The 19234-nt window shown below is 39.5% G+C and overlaps 1 protein-coding gene across 1 annotated transcript in view; it reads right to left on the bottom strand.

The window, feature by feature from the left end:
• The window catches only part of EXOC5 (exocyst complex component 5), a 182228-nt gene that overhangs the window by 52042 nt on the left and 110952 nt on the right, over positions 1-19234 (bottom strand). The window contains exon 15 of the mRNA XM_053697327.1: positions 649-735. Within this exon, the coding sequence (XP_053553302.1) occupies positions 649-735 (87 nt within the window). The remainder of the gene's footprint in view (positions 1-648; positions 736-19234) is intronic.

Here is a 19234-nt window from a genome sequence, read left to right as displayed (position 1 = left end):
TGCTCTTTGCCTCCTCCAGCTGACCAGGAAGTGAATACCCCTTAGTAATTAAGATGATCCGTGGACTCATCGTGTCTAAAAAAAGAAAGATAATCCCTTTATTACCCACTACCAAGTTTTGCAAAATCAACAGAGTTATATTAATACACTTTTTTACCTCTGTGATTACCTTGTATCTAAGCCTCTGCAGACTGCCCCTTATCTCAGTTCTTTTGAGACTTGAATTTTAGCTATGTAACTCCACAAGAGTGAGCACAATGTTATCGTTATGGAACACATAAATCAGTGCTTTTTAGCTGTGAAAATCTGACAAAATGCACTAAGAGGCATCCATCAAGGGCTTAGAAATTAGCATATGAGCCTACCTAGGTTTAGCTCTCAACAAAGAATACCAAGAGAACAAAGCAAATGTAATGATAAAAGTAAATGACATGCCGTATCTGAATCATGACAGTTTAATGTTGACTATACTGTCCCTTTAATAATAGAATCAAATAGCTATTAGTGTTCTCTACAAGGCTACAGATTACTCTAGTATGCCACTGCAGTAATAAGTCAGAATACAAAGCAGATATTGAAAGGGAAAAAGTGTGACAATTACTTCACATTTATCATTACTAACCTGCCCCAGAGATGTTATTCGCTTACCTGTCAATTCCTGTATCTAGTTTCACCTCCATTTGTTCTATTATCTCTTTTTTCTTCTGAAGACACTCTGACAGTTTTGGAGAAGAGCTAAAAGAAAACAGGTTATAGAATTGTCATAAAGATCACAGACCCTGGCATTTTAAAAACATATTTATGTGAAGCACATTTTTACACTGCACCACATATAATCATATCGGAGCGCAGCTCTGAATCTAAACATGTCATCACTAGAATGAAAGCGGAAATCTTTCACTATCTGGGAGTATACAATAAATCTAAATGAGCATTACAAAGGTCATATCTCTTGTAGCAAAGGGTTGGAATATGAGGGTTTACTCTTGCAACATGATTTAATGTGGTTCATGTGCAATGCTTCAATAAAGGTTACCAGTCTCCCCCAAGATTAGGGTATATATGTGATTGGTAAAGAATGTGAAACATAGACCACCCTTGGTGAACATGTTGGTCTTGCTAGATAGTTACACACTTTATACTGAATCATAATGACTTCCATTTTGAAGGTAGCTTGTACGCACAAATCCAAGCGACAGAATTTGTCCCTTGTATGCAACATTATATATGGTTAAAATCAAGGCGAACTATATTTAGAAAAAAAATGATTTTGGAACTCCATAGGTTTGCTACTTTCATGAAATTATTCTTATCTGGAAGGGGGAAGATGAGTGAGCTTTGAGCGTTATTTATTTATTAGACAGAATTATTGTGAACTTGAAATTCTCCAAAAAAATGTACAAGGAACAGGTTAATTTTTTGGATTTAGTTTTGTTTTGGGATCAAGCCAACAATAATCTGTGAAGAAGCATAGGAAACAGCTTCCTAAATGCGAACATCGGACATCTGAAAATATGTGAAGAAAATCCCATTTTAAATACTATTCTAGGAGAAAAAACCCCAGAAATAATCTATAGAAAAAAATAAAAATTGTTTGAAAAAATCTCCTAGACCCAAGCAAACTGACCTAGGAGAAGAAACAAGATATGTGATCATATGAAGGTGGCGCTCTCTGTGAAGTGGAAAAAAAACTTTTATTAAAGTGAATGTAAATTTAAATGAATAAGTGCCCGGTTGTAAAAAAAAAAAAAAAAATATTAAATACAGGGACACTTTCATTTATTAAACTTTTTTTTTTTTTTTTAAATACTTACCATTCTCTTTAGGAAACCCAGACCGGCGATCCTCCACCCGCAGCTCCTCAGTAATTAGCATCGCAATGACGACACCGGCTTGTTCTAATCATGGTGTGCACCCGGGGCGTCCATCTCTGCAACGATTGGAGGAAGCCGGTTTCGCAATTGCTAAGGTAAGTAGAGGAGCTGCAGGCAGAGAATTGACGGTCTGGGTTTCCTAAAGAAATAGGTAAGTATTTAAAAAAAATGCTGCAATGTAAAATGTAATGAATGAAAGTGCCCCTGTGTTTAATAGTATTTATAAAAATCAGACACTCATTCATGAAACTTTACATTCACTTTAAGCTAAAAACATTAGCAACATTTCAGGGCTAATGCCTCTTTGTCACAGAGAGCGCCACCTTGATATGTTTGCATGTTTGGATAGCTGCATGGGTCCAAAGGAGAGACCTAAAAATGTGTTGCACGCACATTGGAGAATACATTAAAAAAACAACTATGTTGAAGGGGAGTGCCGTTCTATAACGACAGATTTGTAAGAAACAAGACCGGCTAGGAAATAAACTGCTGTAGTGAATGTGCCAATATGTATCAAATGAGATTAGGGTGAAAATGGTAGAATGTGTTTAACAAAGTGTTTTTGATCACAATAGACTTCTCAAATTGCTAAAACTGTAAACATTCTGGATCAAGGAATTGAGAAGCCTTCCCCCCCAAGGCTTTAAAGGGATATGAAACCTAAAATGCTTCTTTTGTGATGCAGAGAGAGCATCCAGTTTCAAACAACTTTCCAATTTACTTCTATTATTAATTTTGCTTTGTTGGTACTTTTGATAAAGGAGCAGTAATGCACTACTGGAAGCCAGCAAAACACACTGGCTGAGCCAATGACAAGCAGCATATATGTGCAGCCACCAATCAGCAGCCAGCTCCCAGTAGTGCACTGTTACTCTTGAGACTCTCTAGGTATGCTTTATAACATAGGATACCAAAAGAATCAAGCAAATTAAAGAACAGAAATAATTTGACATTTGTTTAAAATTACACGCTCTAACTGAATCATGGAAGAAAACAATATGGGTTTCATGTCCCTTTAATGAAAAACAGAATTTATGCTTACCTGATAAATTACTTTCTCCAACGGTGTGTCCGGTCCACGGCGTCATCCTTACTTGTGGGATATTCTCCTCCCCAACAGGAAATGGCAAAGAGCCCAGCAAAGCTGGCCATATAGTCCCTCCTAGGCTCCGCCTACCCCAGTCATTCGACCGACGGACAGGAGGAAATATATATAGGAGAAACCATATGGTAACGTGGTGACTGTAGTTAGAGAAAATAATTCATCAGACCTGATTAAAAAACCAGGGCGGGCCGTGGACCGGACACACCGTTGGAGAAAGTAATTTATCAGGTAAGCATAAATTCTGTTTTCTCCAACATAGGTGTGTCCGGTCCACGGCGTCATCCTTACTTGTGGGAACCAATACCAAAGCTTTAGGACACGGATGAAGGGAGGGAGCAAATCAGGTCACCCAAACGGAAGGCACCACGGCTTGCAAAACCTTTCTCCCAAAAATAGCCTCCGAAGAAGCAAAAGTATATAATTTAAAAAATTTGGTCAACAGGAACCTCATTCTTGAAGGCCCATGTGGAAGCCACAGCCCTAGTGGAGTGAGCTGTGATACTTTCAGGAGGCTGCTGTCCGGCAGTCTCAAAAGCCAATCTGATGATGCTTTTAAACCAAAAGGAAAGAGAGGTAGAAGTTGCTTTTTTACCTCTCCTTTAACCAGAATAAACAACAAACAAAGAAGATGTTTGTCTAAAATCTTCAGTAGCCTCTAAATAGAATTTTAGAGCACGGACAACGTCCAAATTGTGTAACAAACGTTCCTTCTATGAAACTGGATTCGGACACAAAGAAGGTACAACTATCTCCTGGTTAATATTTTTGTTGGAAACAACCTTCGGAAGAAAACCAGGCTCAGTACGTAAAACCACCTTATCTGCATGGACCAGATAGGGCTGAGAACACTGCAGAGCAGATAACTCAGAAACTCTTCTAGCGGAAGAAATTGCAACCTAAAACAAAACTTTCCAAGATAATAACTTAATATCTACGGAATGTAAGGGTTCAAACGGAACCCCTTGAAGAACTGAAAGAACTAGATTAAGACTCCAGGGAAGAGTCAAAGGTCTGTAAACAGGCTTGATTCTAACCAGAGCCTGAACAAACGCTTAAACGTCTGGCACAGCTGCCAGCCTTTTGTGAAGTAAAACAGATAAAGCAGAGATCTGTCCCTTAAGAGAACTCGCAGAAAATCCTTTCTCCAAACCTTCTTGTAGAAAGGAAAGAATCTTAGGAATTTTTATCTTGTTCCATGGGAATCCTTTAGATTCACACCAACAGATATATTTTTTCCATATATTATGGTAAATTTTTCTAGTTACAGGCTTTCTAGCCTGAATAAGAGTATCTATTACAGAATCTGAAAACCCACGCTTTGATAAAATCAAGCGTTCAAACTCCAAGCAGTCAGTTGGAGGAAAACCAGATTCGGATGTTCGAATGGACCCTGAATAAGAAGGTCCTGTCTCAAAGGTAGCTTCCATGGTGGAGCCGATGACACATTCACCAGGTCTGCATACCAAGTCCTGCGTGGCCACACAGGAACTATCAAGATCACCGAAGCCCTCTCCAGATTGATCCTGGCTACCAGCCTGGGAATGAGAGGAAACGGTGGGAATACATAAGCTAGGTTGAAGATCCAAGGTGCTACTATTGTATCCAATAGAGTCGCCTTGGGATCCCTGGATTTGGACCCGTAACAAGGGACCATGAAGTTCTGACGAGAGGCCATCAGAACCATGTCTGGAATGCCCCATAATTGAGTTATTTGGGCAAAGATTTCCAGATGGAGTTCCCACTCCCCCGGATGCTCCTCCATCGCCAGGGAACTCATTGTTACCCCCTGATGGTTGATATATGTAACAGTCGTCATGATGTCTGATTGAAACCTTATGAATTTGGCCTTTGCTAGTCGAGGCCAAGCCTTGAGAGCATTGAATATCGCTCTCAGTTCCATTATGTTTATCGGGAGAAGAACAAAAACTACATTTAAACACCAAAAAACTCTAAGCCATTTCCGTGGAGATGTTGCCTGTGCAACGGCAAAGAGAATGACTGGGGTAGGCGGAGCCTAGGAGGGACTATATGGCCAGCTTTGCTGGGCTCTTTGCCATTTCCTGTTGGGGAGGAGAATATCCCACAAGTAAGGATGACGCCGTGGACCGGACACACCTATGTTGGAGAAATTAGTTTCCTTCACAGCTCTTTGTGAGGTTTTGAGATGATTTTTGTATTTGAACAAGTTAGAAAAGAAAAAAAAAACCTGAGTAAGGATTTCAATAAGCGGTAGTTTGTATAAATTTCACAACAGATCTAATTGTGACCAGTGAAAGGCAACTTTTCAGTAAATGAAAGTTAAGTCGCAAATATCGATTTAGTAATAAAAAAAAACTAACTTGTCAAAGCTTGGCCATTTGTCGTTCAGCGCTATACTTTTTTAAAAGTATTTTTTTTGTGTGCAAGTATTTATATTTATTTTCATGCAGTAATAATGTATTTTCACTTACAGGTTTTGTATTATGATATTTCAGGCCAAAGAAAGAATTAATGCAAAGGAAAATGTTTTTGTAGAATGTGATAATATTAACACCGATATTCTTTTTCCAGAGACTATGGTTTTATTTGTAACCTGTATAGACTTTGTAATTTAACGAGGAGCAGCATTATCCCATAACACAGGGATCCGCAACCTTGGGCCCCTAGATGTTTTGGAACTACATTTCCCATGATGCTCAGACAGTCTAAAGAGTGTCTCAGCATCATGGGAAATGTAGTTCCAAAACATCTGGGGGCCCAAGGTTGCATCTGAATATAGCGATTAAAACTGAAAGTTGATATATGTCTAGATGTTAATTTGCATGGTTTAAGGTAAAGTAAATCCTAGCGTTTTACAAACGCTAGGATTTACTATTGAAACAAATAAAGGGCACTTTTATTCATGAAGTATAAGATACTTCATGTAGAAAGTGCCTTTATTTGATTCAACCGATCGCCGCTCTTAGCTCCTACAGCAGCGCCTATGGGCGCCAAGCCGGATTTACCGCACGGCTATTGGCTAAGAGGTGAAAACGTCACCTCTTAGCCAAAAATGTTTTTAGCCATGGGCTGCTGTAGGAGCTAAGAGCGGCAATCGGTTGAATCAAATAAAGGAGCTTTTTACATGAAGTATTTTATACTTCATGATTGAAAGTGCCCTTATTTTTTTCAATAGTAAATCCCATCGTTTGTAAAATGCTAGGATTTACTTTCACTTAAACCATGCAAATTAACATTTAGACATATATCAACTTTCACAGTTTTAATCGCTATATTCAGATGTATAAATTCAAAAGCGGAGTTTTTAATATTTACAGAAAGCATGCATAATCAGTTTTTTCACTAAGGACATGGGGTGCTAATGTATTAAGTCTATACATCCAGCAGGAGTCATTTTGCACTCACTCACTTGGTGATGTTGTTTAATATGTTGTATGCCAGTTACTTTCATGATTGTAAAATCTGAACCATGATGCGTTTCAAAATGCCTGGCAACAGGGCTCTCCTGTACCCTCCCTTTTATATTGTCCCTATGTTCCCTGACCCGATCTTTCAAGTGTCTTAATTTTGCCTATATAATACATGGGACAGGAGCAATGTAAAAGATAAATGACACCTGTCATGTTACAAGTAATCCATTGCTTAATGTTATACTGCTAACTTATACTTGTCCCAAATGTATAAATTTTTTGTATAAATCTGCAATACACGCAATGTGCACACGGACTGCATCCTTTAGCTCCTAACCATGTCTGTGGTGTGACCCCTTTCCTATATTCACTTTGCACTAGTCTATCCGTAAGACTTGTCGCGATTAAAACTGGGAAAGTCTGTAAATATTACTCTACAAAACTCCGCTTTTGAATTTATACATCTGAATATAGCGATTAAAACTGTGAAAGTTGATATATGCCTAGATGTTAATAAGCATGGTTAAGCTGATAAAACTTTTTTTTATATACTAATTAGTTCTGCGCCATGATGTTCACTTTCTAGAATTTGCCATTTTGTTACACGTGTCAAATATGCAGTTTATTTAAAAGATGCATATACACACTGTTATATGGTAGTAATAAAGTTATTATATACAAAGTAACATATATGTTTGAAATGTATTGCTGGTGTTACTTTTAAATTCAAGAGGAGGAGCATTATAATGAATGAGTATTTCAGGTGCTATAAAAAGGCTAGATCTAACAGAAATCAGCATCTGACGAAGCCCTAAGGTGAGCCCAGGAAGGGGAGGGGCGAAACGCGTCATGTCTAACACTACTATAACTGGCAATTTCGAATCAAGCTAATCCACAAGCTGCTATCTCAGTGTGTCCGGAATATTTTTGTTGCAGTTTTCAAGTCCCTGAAAAATTCCTGGAAGTATACCACTAGGTGCTGGATAGAGCATCAATACGGAGGATAACTTTTATTAAAATATCACTCTTTGATAAAGCCGTCAAGCGGCGAAACATGTTAGGGTCCTGGTGAGGAGTCTAGGCAACTCCTGGGTTTTAGGGCGTCTTGAGGGCTCGAGTAGCGTGACCCTTTATTTCCTATACAGATTGTTTTATGCCTATACTGTTCTTGTAGCATGCTTCAGTATAAGGTGCCATATTGAGAGATTGCACTGTGGGCTTCTATATAATTTAGCTGTCCTGCTCGGATATTGGGTTTGGTATATAGCTATTTTTGGTTGAACTAATAATAGTTAAAATTACTGGATGCAAATGCTCACTAAGCTTGTTCACTACATATGACAGCGTATACTATATATTAACATAAACGCACTTCTCAGTGACAACTATATTCAAGCTGCTCTATTATCTAGCAAGACATTTAGCCATTGCTTGGTCGCATCATTATTGGCAACATTACCACATGCAAGCGCATATTATGTAAGTTATGCATGAATATTAAATACTTTAGTGCATATAATACAAGTGCACACTACATATGTATTGATATAACCATATATTATTAGATATCTCTACAATACTAAGCAAATGCGATAAATCAATTCTTAGAGGCAATGACTTAAAGAGCTTATGGTTGCAGCTTTGTATTCAAGCATTTTTTGCTTCACCTTTCGTGCCTTACCACTATATAGTTACATATTATATGTTACGTTATAACCGCTGGTATCGCACCACTTATGCTTAAACCAGCTTCGGAAGCTAATCCAGGTTATTATTCCAATCCAGGGCACAGTACTAGTATATGTGCTTAAAATTGAAGCACATCAATACACTTATACTTAACTGCTAGTCATGAATCCCCTTGCATTACTCCGCATTAAATTAAAGGTTAACTACTAATATACCACTCTTAAGGGTTATGCTTAACCACACAGCACTATCACAATGACCAGTGGTCACTGGTATATCTACCTCAACAATAGTCATTAATGTGTTACCCTGACTTGGAATCTTATTAACCCATTATATATGCGACAATATAGTATAATACCACTATTTTACTTTACCCAGTTACCTCGGGACATTAAGCCACATTGTTTACACTGTATACCTCTAACTAATCCAATAAAGGGTATTTAATCATTCTGACCCATAATCAGCAAATTGCTGAATCAGTAGTATAACTCATAACCCATGCTATTTCAACCTCAAGTCATAATTTTAAGTCATAACCCTGTTTTTCTAATGATATTTTAATAAAAGTTATATTTTATTTATACCAGAGTATCTCATTCCCAGTTTGGAGACATATTCCTTTTGGGTCATTTCGGTGATTATTTTCTTTGGACTCTGGAGTGCTATTAGTGTATACTGCAGAGGAATCTATTCCTCTTCCTCCGTCTCTTCTTGCTCATTTATCTACCACTGTGTTCCATGCCTGGATTACCTTGGTGTTTTATGTGAATTTTACTTTTGTTTCAACTTGGTGATTCTGTGTGTCCTAGATACTGGTGAAGAGGTTTAAATAAAACTATTTTCTTTGTTTTGGATCCGAGTGCTGCCTTGTCATTCTTTAATAATCATATATTTATTGATTATTCTCTCTTTTTACTTATTTTTCATAATTCTTATGACTGCAAGTACCTGTTTGATCCTGAGTGCACACATATTTGAACATTATTTCAGATTACTGTGCCCCTTACAGTCCACCAAACACCTTCCAGTTGGAGGAAGATCTGCAATTAGTTTAGCATCATAATACAATATTCAAATGCAAAGGAGATTAAATGATATAACGCCGGGAGTTTTTTTTCACACAGACTTTGCAATAACTTTTTTATAACGTGTCTTTCTATTTGTGCATATCTTATTACATTTGCTTTTACCTTGATTTGTTATTGCTCCTCTGTTTTTCTAGCACTTGACAAATTCAGCAAGCCAGGGAACCATGCCCGATTTTAATTTTGGATGCTAATATTTTGTATCTCTCTCTCTCTGTATCTCTCTCTCTGTGTGTATATATATATATATATATATATATATATATATATATATATATATATAATTTTCTACATGACTATTGGTTTCATGTACTAAGCCACTGAGCCTGCTGTACGCAAGTTAAGAATTAGTGGTCATATGACCGCTAATTCTTAATGTCTCCACCATTACATGTACAATGATAACTGTCAAGGGTGGAAATATAGTTTTATGGGCAAAAGATGAATATATGACAGAGGCCATGAGACAACTTACAAACACAGATTGCTTTAAAAGAGTATTATTGAATCCATATCCAGGTTACACTCTGACACCCGCCAACCTCTACCGACCACGCACGAAATCTAGGCGTCATCCTGGACTCCTCGCTCTCCATGTACCAACAAATCAATGCCGTCTCCTCTTCATGCTACCACGTACTGAACCTGCTGCGAAAGATCTTCAAGTGGATCCAACCGAGACCAGGAAGACAATCACCTACGCCCTCGTCAGCAGCCGACTAGATTACGGCAAAGCACTCTATGCCGGCATCACCATCAAGCTGCAAAAGAGGCTCCAGCGCATCCAGAACACCTGGGCCAGACTCATAAAGATATCCCTCGCCAATGCCCCATCACCAAACACCTGCCGGACCTGCACTGACTCCCCATCAACAAAAGGATCAACTTCTCACCCACGCGTTCAAGGCCCTCCACAACATCGGTCCCGAATACATCAACCACCACGTCACCTTCTACACACCCGCCAGACAGCTTCAATCGTCAGACCAAGCCTTCGCAATCGTTCCCCGCTTCAGGAAAACCACAGCTCAAGGCAGATCCTTCTCTCACCTAGCAGCCAAGACATGGAACACTCTCCCACTGCACCTCCCAACCCAAGTTCAGAAAAGACCTCAAGACCTGGCTCTTCGACTGAACTTCAACATCCCCCAGCGCCTTGAGACCCTCACGGGTGATTAGCCACGCTTTACAAGAACCCGAAAGATAGATAAACACAGTACAATATAATAAAATGATTATGGACACATGGTATAATCAAATTATTACAAAAGAAGAAAAGATAAATTATGCTTACCTGATAATTTCATTTCCATCTGTGGGAGGAGAGTCCACTGCTTCATTCATTCATTACTTGTGGGAATTAAAAACCTGGCCACCAGGAGGAGGCAAATACACCCCAGCCAAAGGCTTAAATACCTCCCCCACTCCCCTCATCCCCCAGTCATCCTGCCAAGGGAACAAGGAACACTAGGAGAAATATCAGGGTATAAATGGTGCCAGAAGATAATTAAATTTAGGTGCGCCCCCCGGAGAAACGGGCGGGAGCAGTGGACTCTCCTCCCACAGATGGAAATTAAATTATCAGGTAAGCATAATTTATGTTTTCCATCTTAATGGGAGGAGAGTCCACTGCTTCATTCATTACTTGTGGGAACAAAATACCCAAGCTCTAGAGGACACTGAATGAACAAAACGGGAGGGTAAAAGGAGGCGGACCCTATAATGAGGGCACCATAGCCTGTAAAACCTCTCCTTCAAAAACAGCTTCCGCCGAAGCAAAAACAGATTTTATACTTACCTGATAAATTACTTTCTCCAACGGTGTGTCCGGTCCACGGCGTCATCCTTACTTGTGGGATATTCTCTTCCCCAACAGGAAATGGCAAAGAGTCCCAGCAAAGCTGGTCACATGATCCCTCCTAGGCTCCGCCCACCCCAGTCATTCGACCGACGGACAGGAGGAAATATATATAGGAGAAACCATATGATACCGTGGTGACTGTAGTTAGAGAAAATAATTCATCAGACCTGATTAAAAAACCAGGGCGGGCCGTGGACCGGACACACCGTTGGAGAAAGTAATTTATCAGGTAAGTATAAATTCTGTTTTCTCCAACATATGTGTGTCCGGTCCACGGCGTCATCCTTACTTGTGGGAACCAATACCAAAGCTTTAGGACACGGATGAAGGGAGGGAGCAAATCAGGTCACCTAAATGGAAGGCACCACGGCTTGCAAAACCTTTCTCCCAAAAATAGCCTCCGAAGAAGCAAAAGTATCAAATTTGTAAAATTTGGCAAAAGTGTGCAGTGAAGACCAAGTCGCTGCCTTACATATCAGGTCAACAGAAGCCTCGTTCTTGAAGGCCCATGTGGAAGCCACAGCCCTAGTGGAGTGAGCTGTGATTCTTTCAGGAGGCTGCCGTCCGGCAGTCTCATAAGCCAATCGGATAATGCTTTTAAGCCAAAAGGAAAGAGGTAGAAGTCGCTTTTTGACCTCTCCTTTTACCAGAATAAACAACAAACAAGGAAGATGTTTGTCTGAAATCTTTATTAGCCTCTAAATAGAATTTTAGAGCACGGACTACGTCCAAATTGTGTAACAAACGTTCCTTCTTTGAAACTGGATTCGGACACAAAGAAGGTACAACTATCTCCTGGTTAATATTTTTGTTGGAAACAACTTTCGGAAGAAAACCAGGCTTAGTACGCAAAACCACCTTATCTGCATGGAACACCAGATAGGGCGGAGAACACTGCAGAGCAGATAACTCTGAAACTCTTCTAGCAGAAGAAATTGCAACCAAAAACAAAACTTTCCAAGATAATAACTTAAAATCTACGGAATGTAAGGGTTCAAACGGAACCCCTTGAAGAACTGAAAGAACTAGATTTAGACTCCAGGGAGGAGTCAAAGGTCTGTAAACCGGCTTGATTCTAACCAGAGCCTGAACAAATGCTTGAACATCTGGCACAGCTGCCAGTCTTTTGTGAAGTAAAACAGATAAAGCAGAGATCTGTCCCTTCAGAGAACTTGCAGATAATCCTTTCTCCAAACCTTCTTGTAGAAAGGATAGAATCTTAGGAATTTTTATCTTGTTCCATGGGAATCCTTTAGATTCACACCAACAGATATATTTTTTCCATATTTTATGGTAAATTTTTCTAGTTACAGGCTTTCTAGCCTGAATCAGAGTATCTATTACAGAATCTGAAAACCCACGCTTTGATAAAATCAAGCGTTCAATCTCCAAGCCGTCAGTTGGAGGGAAACCAGATTCGGATGTTCGAATGGACCCTGAACAAGAAGGTCCTGTCTCAAAGGTAGCTTCCATGGTGGAGCCGATGACATATTCACCAGGTCTGCATACCAAGTCCTGCGTGGCCACGCAGGAGCTATCAAGATCACCGAGGCCCTCTCTTGATTGATCCTGGCTTTCCAGCCTGGGAATGAGAGGAAACGGTGGGAATACATAAGCTAGGTTGAAGGTCCAAGGTGCTACTAGTGCATCTACTAGAGTCGCCCTTGGATCCCTGGATCTGGACCCGTAGCAAGGAACCTTGAAGTTCTGACGGGACGCCATCAGATCCATGTCTGGAATGCCCCATAATTGAATTATTTGGGCAAAGATTTCCGGATGGAGTTCCCACTCCCCCGGATGGAATGTCTGACGACTCAGAAAATCCGCTTCCCAATTTTCCACTCCTGGGATGTGGATTGCAGACAAGTGGCAGGAGTGATCCTCCGCCCATTGGATTATTTTGGTCACTTCTTCCATCGCTAGGGAACTCCTTGTTCCCCCCTGATGATTGATATATGCAACAGTCGTCATATTGTCTGATTGAAACCTTATGAATTTGGCCTTTGCTAGTTGAGGCCAAGCTTTGAGAGCATTGAATATCGCTCTCAGTTCCAGAATGTTTATCGGGAGAAGAGATTCTTCCCGAGACCATAGACCCTGAGCTTTCAGGGGTTCCCAGACCGCGCCCCAGCCCACCAGGCTGGCGTCGGTCGTGACAATGACCCACTCTGGTCTGCGGAAGCTCATTCCCTGTGACAGATTGTCCAGGGTCAGCCACCAACGGAGTGAATCTCTGGTCTTTTGATCTACTTGAATCGTCGGAGACAAGTCTGTATAATCCCCATTCCACTGTCTGAGCATGCACAGTTGTAATGGTCTTAGATGAATTCGTGCAAAAGGAACTATGTCCATTGCTGCAACCATCAATCCTATTACTTCCATGCACTGCGCTATGGAAGGACGAAGAACAGAATGAAGTACTTGACAAGAGCTTAGAATTTTTGATTTTCTGACCTCTGTCAGAAAACTCCTCATTTCTAAGGAATCTATTATTGTTCCCAAGAAGGGAACTCTTGTTGACGGGGACAGAGAACTTTTTTCTTTGTTCACCTTCCATCCGTGAGATCTGAGAAAGGCTAGGACGATGTCCGTATGAGCCTTTGCTTTTGACAGAGACGACGCTTGAATCAGGATGTCGTCCAAGTAAGGTACTACTGCAATGCCCCTTGGTCTTAGAACCGCTAGAAGGGACCCTAGTACCTTTGTGAAAATCCTTGGAGCAGTGGCTAATCCGAATGGAAGTGCCACAAACTGGTAATGCTTGTCCAGAAAAGCGAACCTTAGGAACTGATGATGTTCCTTGTGGATAGGAATATGTAGGTACGCATCCTTTAAATCCACGGTAGTCATAAATTGATTTTCTTGGATAGTAGGTAGGATCGTTCGAATAGTTTCCATTTTGAACGATGGAACCTTGAGAAATTTGTTTAGGATCTTGAGATCCAAAATTGGTCTGAATGTTCCCTCTTTTTTGGGAACTATGAACAGGTTGGAATAAAAACCCATCCCTTGTTCTCTTATTGGAACTGGATGAATCACTCCCATTTTTAACAGGTCTTCTACACAATGTAAGAATGCCTGTCTTTTTATTTGGTTTGAAGATAATTGAGACCTGTGGAACCTTCCCCTTGGGGGTAGTTCCTTGAATTCCAGGAGATAACCTTGAGAAACTATCTCTAGCGCCCAAGGATCCTGAACATCTCTTGCCCAAGCCTGAGCAAAGAGAGAAAGTCTGCCCCCCACCAGATCCGGTCCCGGATCGGGGGCCATCCCTTCATGCTGTTTTGGTAGCAGTGGTAGGCTTCTTGGCCTGCTTACCCTTGTTCCAGCCTTGCATTGGTCTCCAGGCTGGTTTGAGTTGTGAAGTATTACCCTCTTGCTTAGAGGATGTAGAATTAGAGGCTGGTCCGTTTCTGCGAAAGGGACGAAAATTAGGCCTATTTTTAGCCTTAAAAGACCTATCCTGTGGGAGGACGTGGCCCTTTCCCCCAGTGATGTCTGAAATAATCTCTTTCAAATCAGGTCCAAATAATGTTTTACCCTTGAAAGGGATGTTAAGCAATTTTGTCTTGGAAGACACATCCGCTGACCAAGACTTTAGCCAAAGCGCTCTGCGCGCCACGATAACAAACCCTGAATTTTTCGCCGCTAATCTAGCTAATTGCAAAGCGGCATCTAAAATAAAAGAGTTAGCCAATTTAAGTGCTTGAACTCTGTCCATAACCTCCTCATACGAAGATTCTTTATTGAGCGACTTTTCTAGTTCCTCGAACCAGAAACACGCTGCCGTAGTGACAGGAACAATGCATGAAATTGGTTGTAGAAGGTAACCCTGCTGAACAAAAATCTTTTTAAGCAAACCTTCTAATTTTTTATCCATAGGATCTTTGAAAGCACAACTATCTTCGACAGGAATAGTAGTGCGTTTATTTAGAGTAGAAACCGCCCCCTCGACCTTGGGGACTGTCTGCCATAAGTCCTTTCTGGGATAGACTATAGGAAATAATTTCTTAAATATAGGGGGGGGAACAAAAGGTATGCCGGGCCTTTCCCACTCCTTATTTACTATGTCCGCCACCCGCTTGGGTATAGGAAAAGCGTCGGGGGGCACCGGAACCTCTAGGAACTTGTCCATCTTACATAATTTCTCTGGAATTACCAAATTGTCACAATCATCCAGAGTAGATAATACCTCCTTAAGCAGTGCGCGGAGATGTTCTAATTTAAATTTAAATGTCACAACATCAGGTTCAGCTTGTTGAGAAATTTTTCCTGAATCTGAAATTTCTCCCTCAGACAAAACCTCCCTCATGGCCCCTTCAGATTGGTGTGAGGGTATGTCAGAACAGTTATCATCAGCGTCCTCTTGCTCTTCAGTGTTTAAAACAGAGCAATCGCGCTTTCTCTGATAAGTAGGCATTTTGGATAAAATGTTTGCTATAGAGTTATCCATTACAGCCGTTAATTGTTGCATGGTAATAAGAATTGGCGCACTAGATGTACTAGGGGCCTCTTGTGTGGGCAAAACTGGTGTAGACACAGAAGGGGATGATGTAGTATCATGTTTACTCCCCTCATTTGAGGAATCATCTTGGGCAATATCATTATCTGTGGCATTGCTGTCCCTACTTTGTTTGGACACTATGGCACAAATATCACATAAATTTAAATGGGGAGACACCTTGGCTTTCATACATATAGAACATAGCTTATCTGATGGTACAGACATGTTAAACAGGCTTAAACTTGTCAACAAAGCACAAAAAACGTTTTAAAATAAAACCGTTACTGTCACTTTAAATTTCAAACTGAAAACACTTTATTACTGAATATGTGAAAAAGTATGAAGGAATTGTTCAAAATTCACCAAAATTTCACCACAGTGTCTTAAAGCATTAAAAGTATTGCACACCAAATTTCAGAGCTTTAACCCTTAAAATAACGGAACCGGAGCAGTTTTTACATTTAACCCCTATACAGTCCCAGCTATATGCTTTGCTGAGACCCAACCAAGCCCAGAGGGGAATACGATACCAAATGATGCCTTCTATAAGCTTTTTTAGTGATTCTTAGCTCCTCACACATGCATCTGCATGCCTTGCTCTCCAAAAACAACTGCGCATTAGTGGCGCGAAAATGAGGCTCTGTCTATAACTAGAAAAGGCCCCCATCTGAAAAAGGTGTTCAACACAGTGCCTGCCGTTTTTCTAAACAATCCCCAAGATTATAATAACCATTAATAGTTAGAATCTGCAAAATATGCCTAGCAAAGCAATCGTTTTAGCCCAGAAAAATGTCTACCAGTTTTTTAAGCCCTTATGAAGCCCTTTATTCTTTTATTTAACTAAGAAAATGGCTTACCGGTCCCCATAAGGGGAAATGACAGCCTTCCAGCATTACATAGTCTTGTTAGAAATATGGCCAGTCATACCTTAAGCAGAAAAGTCTGCCAACTGTTTCCCCCAACTGAAGTTACTTCATCTCAACAGTCCTGTGTGGAAACAGCAATCGATTTTAGTAACTTCTGCTAAAATCATCTTCCTCTTACAAACAGAAATCTTCATCTTTTTTCTGTTTCAGAGTAAATAGTACATACCAGCACTATTTTAAAATAACAAACACTTGATTGAAGAATAAAAACTAGATTTAAACACCAAAAAACTCTAAACCATCTCCGTGGAGATGTTGCCTGTGCAACGGCAAAGAGAATGACTGGGATGGGCGGAGCCTAGGAGGGATCATGTGACCAGCTTTGCTGGGACTCTTTGCCATTTCCTGTTGGGGAAGAGAATATCCCACAAGTAAGGATGACGCCGTGGACCGGACACACCTATGTTGGAGAAATTATCAAATTTGTAAAATTTTGCAAAAGTATGTAAGGAGGACCAAGTAGCTGCCTTACAAATCTGCTCAACAGAGGTCTCGTTCTTAAAAGCCCAAGAGGAGGCCACAGCCCTAGTTGAGTGAGCCGTAATCCTCTGAGAAGGCTTACGTCCCACTGTCTCGTAGGCCAAACGAATAAAGCTCCTCAACCAAAAAGACAGTGAAGTGGAAGAGGCCCTCTGCCCCCAACGCTTCCCTGAATACACGACAAATAAGGACGAAGTCAGTCTGAATTCCTTCATGGCCTGAAGATAAAACTTCAAGGCTCGAACTACGTCCAAGTTATGAAGTAACATTTCCTTAGACAAAGAAGGGTTAGGACACAAGGAAGGAACTACTATCTCCTGGTTGATGTTACGATCTGACACCATCTTAGGGAAAAATCCCAACCCAGTGAGAAGCAGCCTTATCAGCATGAAAAGCCAGGTAAGGGGGCTCACATTGCAAAGCCGCTAACTCAGACTCTGCAAGCCGAAGCAATAGCCAGTAGAAATAGAACCTTCCAGGAAAGAATCTTAATGTCAAGCGCATGCATAGGCTCAAACGGAGCCCTCTGCAAAACCTTAAGAACCAAATTTAAACTCCAAGGAGGAGCAGAAGTTCTAAATACCGGTCTGATTTGTCAGGGTATATATATATATATATATATATATATCCAAGCAGTTTTCCAGGTCAACCCACCAAGAGGCAACAGCCTGGGTGCAAATATAAATAGCATACAAGGACAAAAGTAGATGCACTCTCAGGTCTTCCACGATTTACTTTATTGTAACGGTTGTGAACCTCGAAAACGTTACAATAAAGTAAATCGTGGAAGACCTGAGAGTGCATCTACTTTTGTCCTTTTATATATATATATATATATATATATATATATATATATATATATATATATATATATATATATATATATATATGGTGAGACCATACAATTAATTAAATATGAGGCCGTTTACAAAAATGCTATTTCACTATAAATCACAAACCCCCCCTGCCAAATGGTTTTGGCTGGGTGAAGACATGTTTATCCTAATTTAAAGTTAATAGCTTTTGAAGCTCACCTCCTGCTGTGTATGGAGACAACATTCTGGGCCTATAAACTAGATAAGCAGGTAAAATTCTGACTACATAGTGATTAGCATAGACTTGTTAATTAGTTCCTGCTGTGAAATTGAGACAGTAAAAATTTGACCAGCTAAAAACACATGTTCTAAATTATACTCTTAAACCCATTGTTAAAAGACAACATATTATATATGAATATAGAAATTTGGGAGTTTGTCTAATTTTCTAATATTACATGAGTATTTGCTAAGCTTGATAGGTGACTATTTTAGTCGGTCTAAAATGTTTAACTGTCAGAATAATAACCTTTTAGACATATGATAACAAGATGTCCTATGAATATGAACCATAGACCAGATTCATGCATTCAGAATTTATTAGAAATATGAAATATATTATATTAATGTTGAAATGCAATGCAATGTCGGGATACTGAATGCTATTTTTAAATGGATTTTAAAATGCTATAATTTTGGAAATTAGCAGTATAATTGCTTTGATATAATATAATGTTAAAAACATATTATATTTCATATTAAAATAATCAGAATAAATAATGTGACATAATACAGTACATATGAACATATAACTTATTAATGTAAGGAAATTATGGCATTTATTATACATTTTAAAGAAATATGTTTAAATGTTAGAAATGATTAAATGTATCTGTTTTGTTTGTCATGTTGCCCCCGATGGACAAAATCCGGTATTACAACTAAAAGACGATTGGTTGTTACAAAGATGCATCTCCCTGACAACATACATTCACAAAATAAACTAATGAGAAGGGACAAGCACCGTGGGCGTGAACGAAAAAGATCATCAATGATTAGATTTAAGGAATGGCTAAATGCAAACAAGGGACAGTTTTTGTGTGACTTGCTTAGACTAGTGATTGATAACTGGCGGCCATACTTGGGAACACATTCACTTAAGCAAGAAACTGAAAACTTACCTTGATCTATGCGATAACTTTCCTTCAAATGAGATGATCTAAAGATATTTGGAAAAGACAGCTGCGAATTGGTTCAGATTGGTGATGTATAATTGTCCTAATTTTTAATATTTGAAACAAAGATTATTGGTAAGACCATATTTAAATTATAGTTAAGAGATTTAAAGGAGCATTCAGTATTTTTAAACTGTGTTCATAGTCCTGTATAGTGTTGTTTGTCTCTTAATGCTAAGTTGTTTTATCTGTGCAACTATAGAGTTATAACTTTGGTTATTGGCACAAATAATATTTACAATTTCTGATGTTTTAATAAAAGTGT

This window comes from Bombina bombina, chromosome 1 (genome assembly GCF_027579735.1).
Source record: "Bombina bombina isolate aBomBom1 chromosome 1, aBomBom1.pri, whole genome shotgun sequence".
NCBI lineage: Eukaryota > Metazoa > Chordata > Amphibia > Anura > Bombinatoridae > Bombina > Bombina bombina.
The sequence above is the reverse complement of the archived record's forward strand: the minus strand, read 5'-3'. Positions and strand labels throughout refer to the sequence as shown.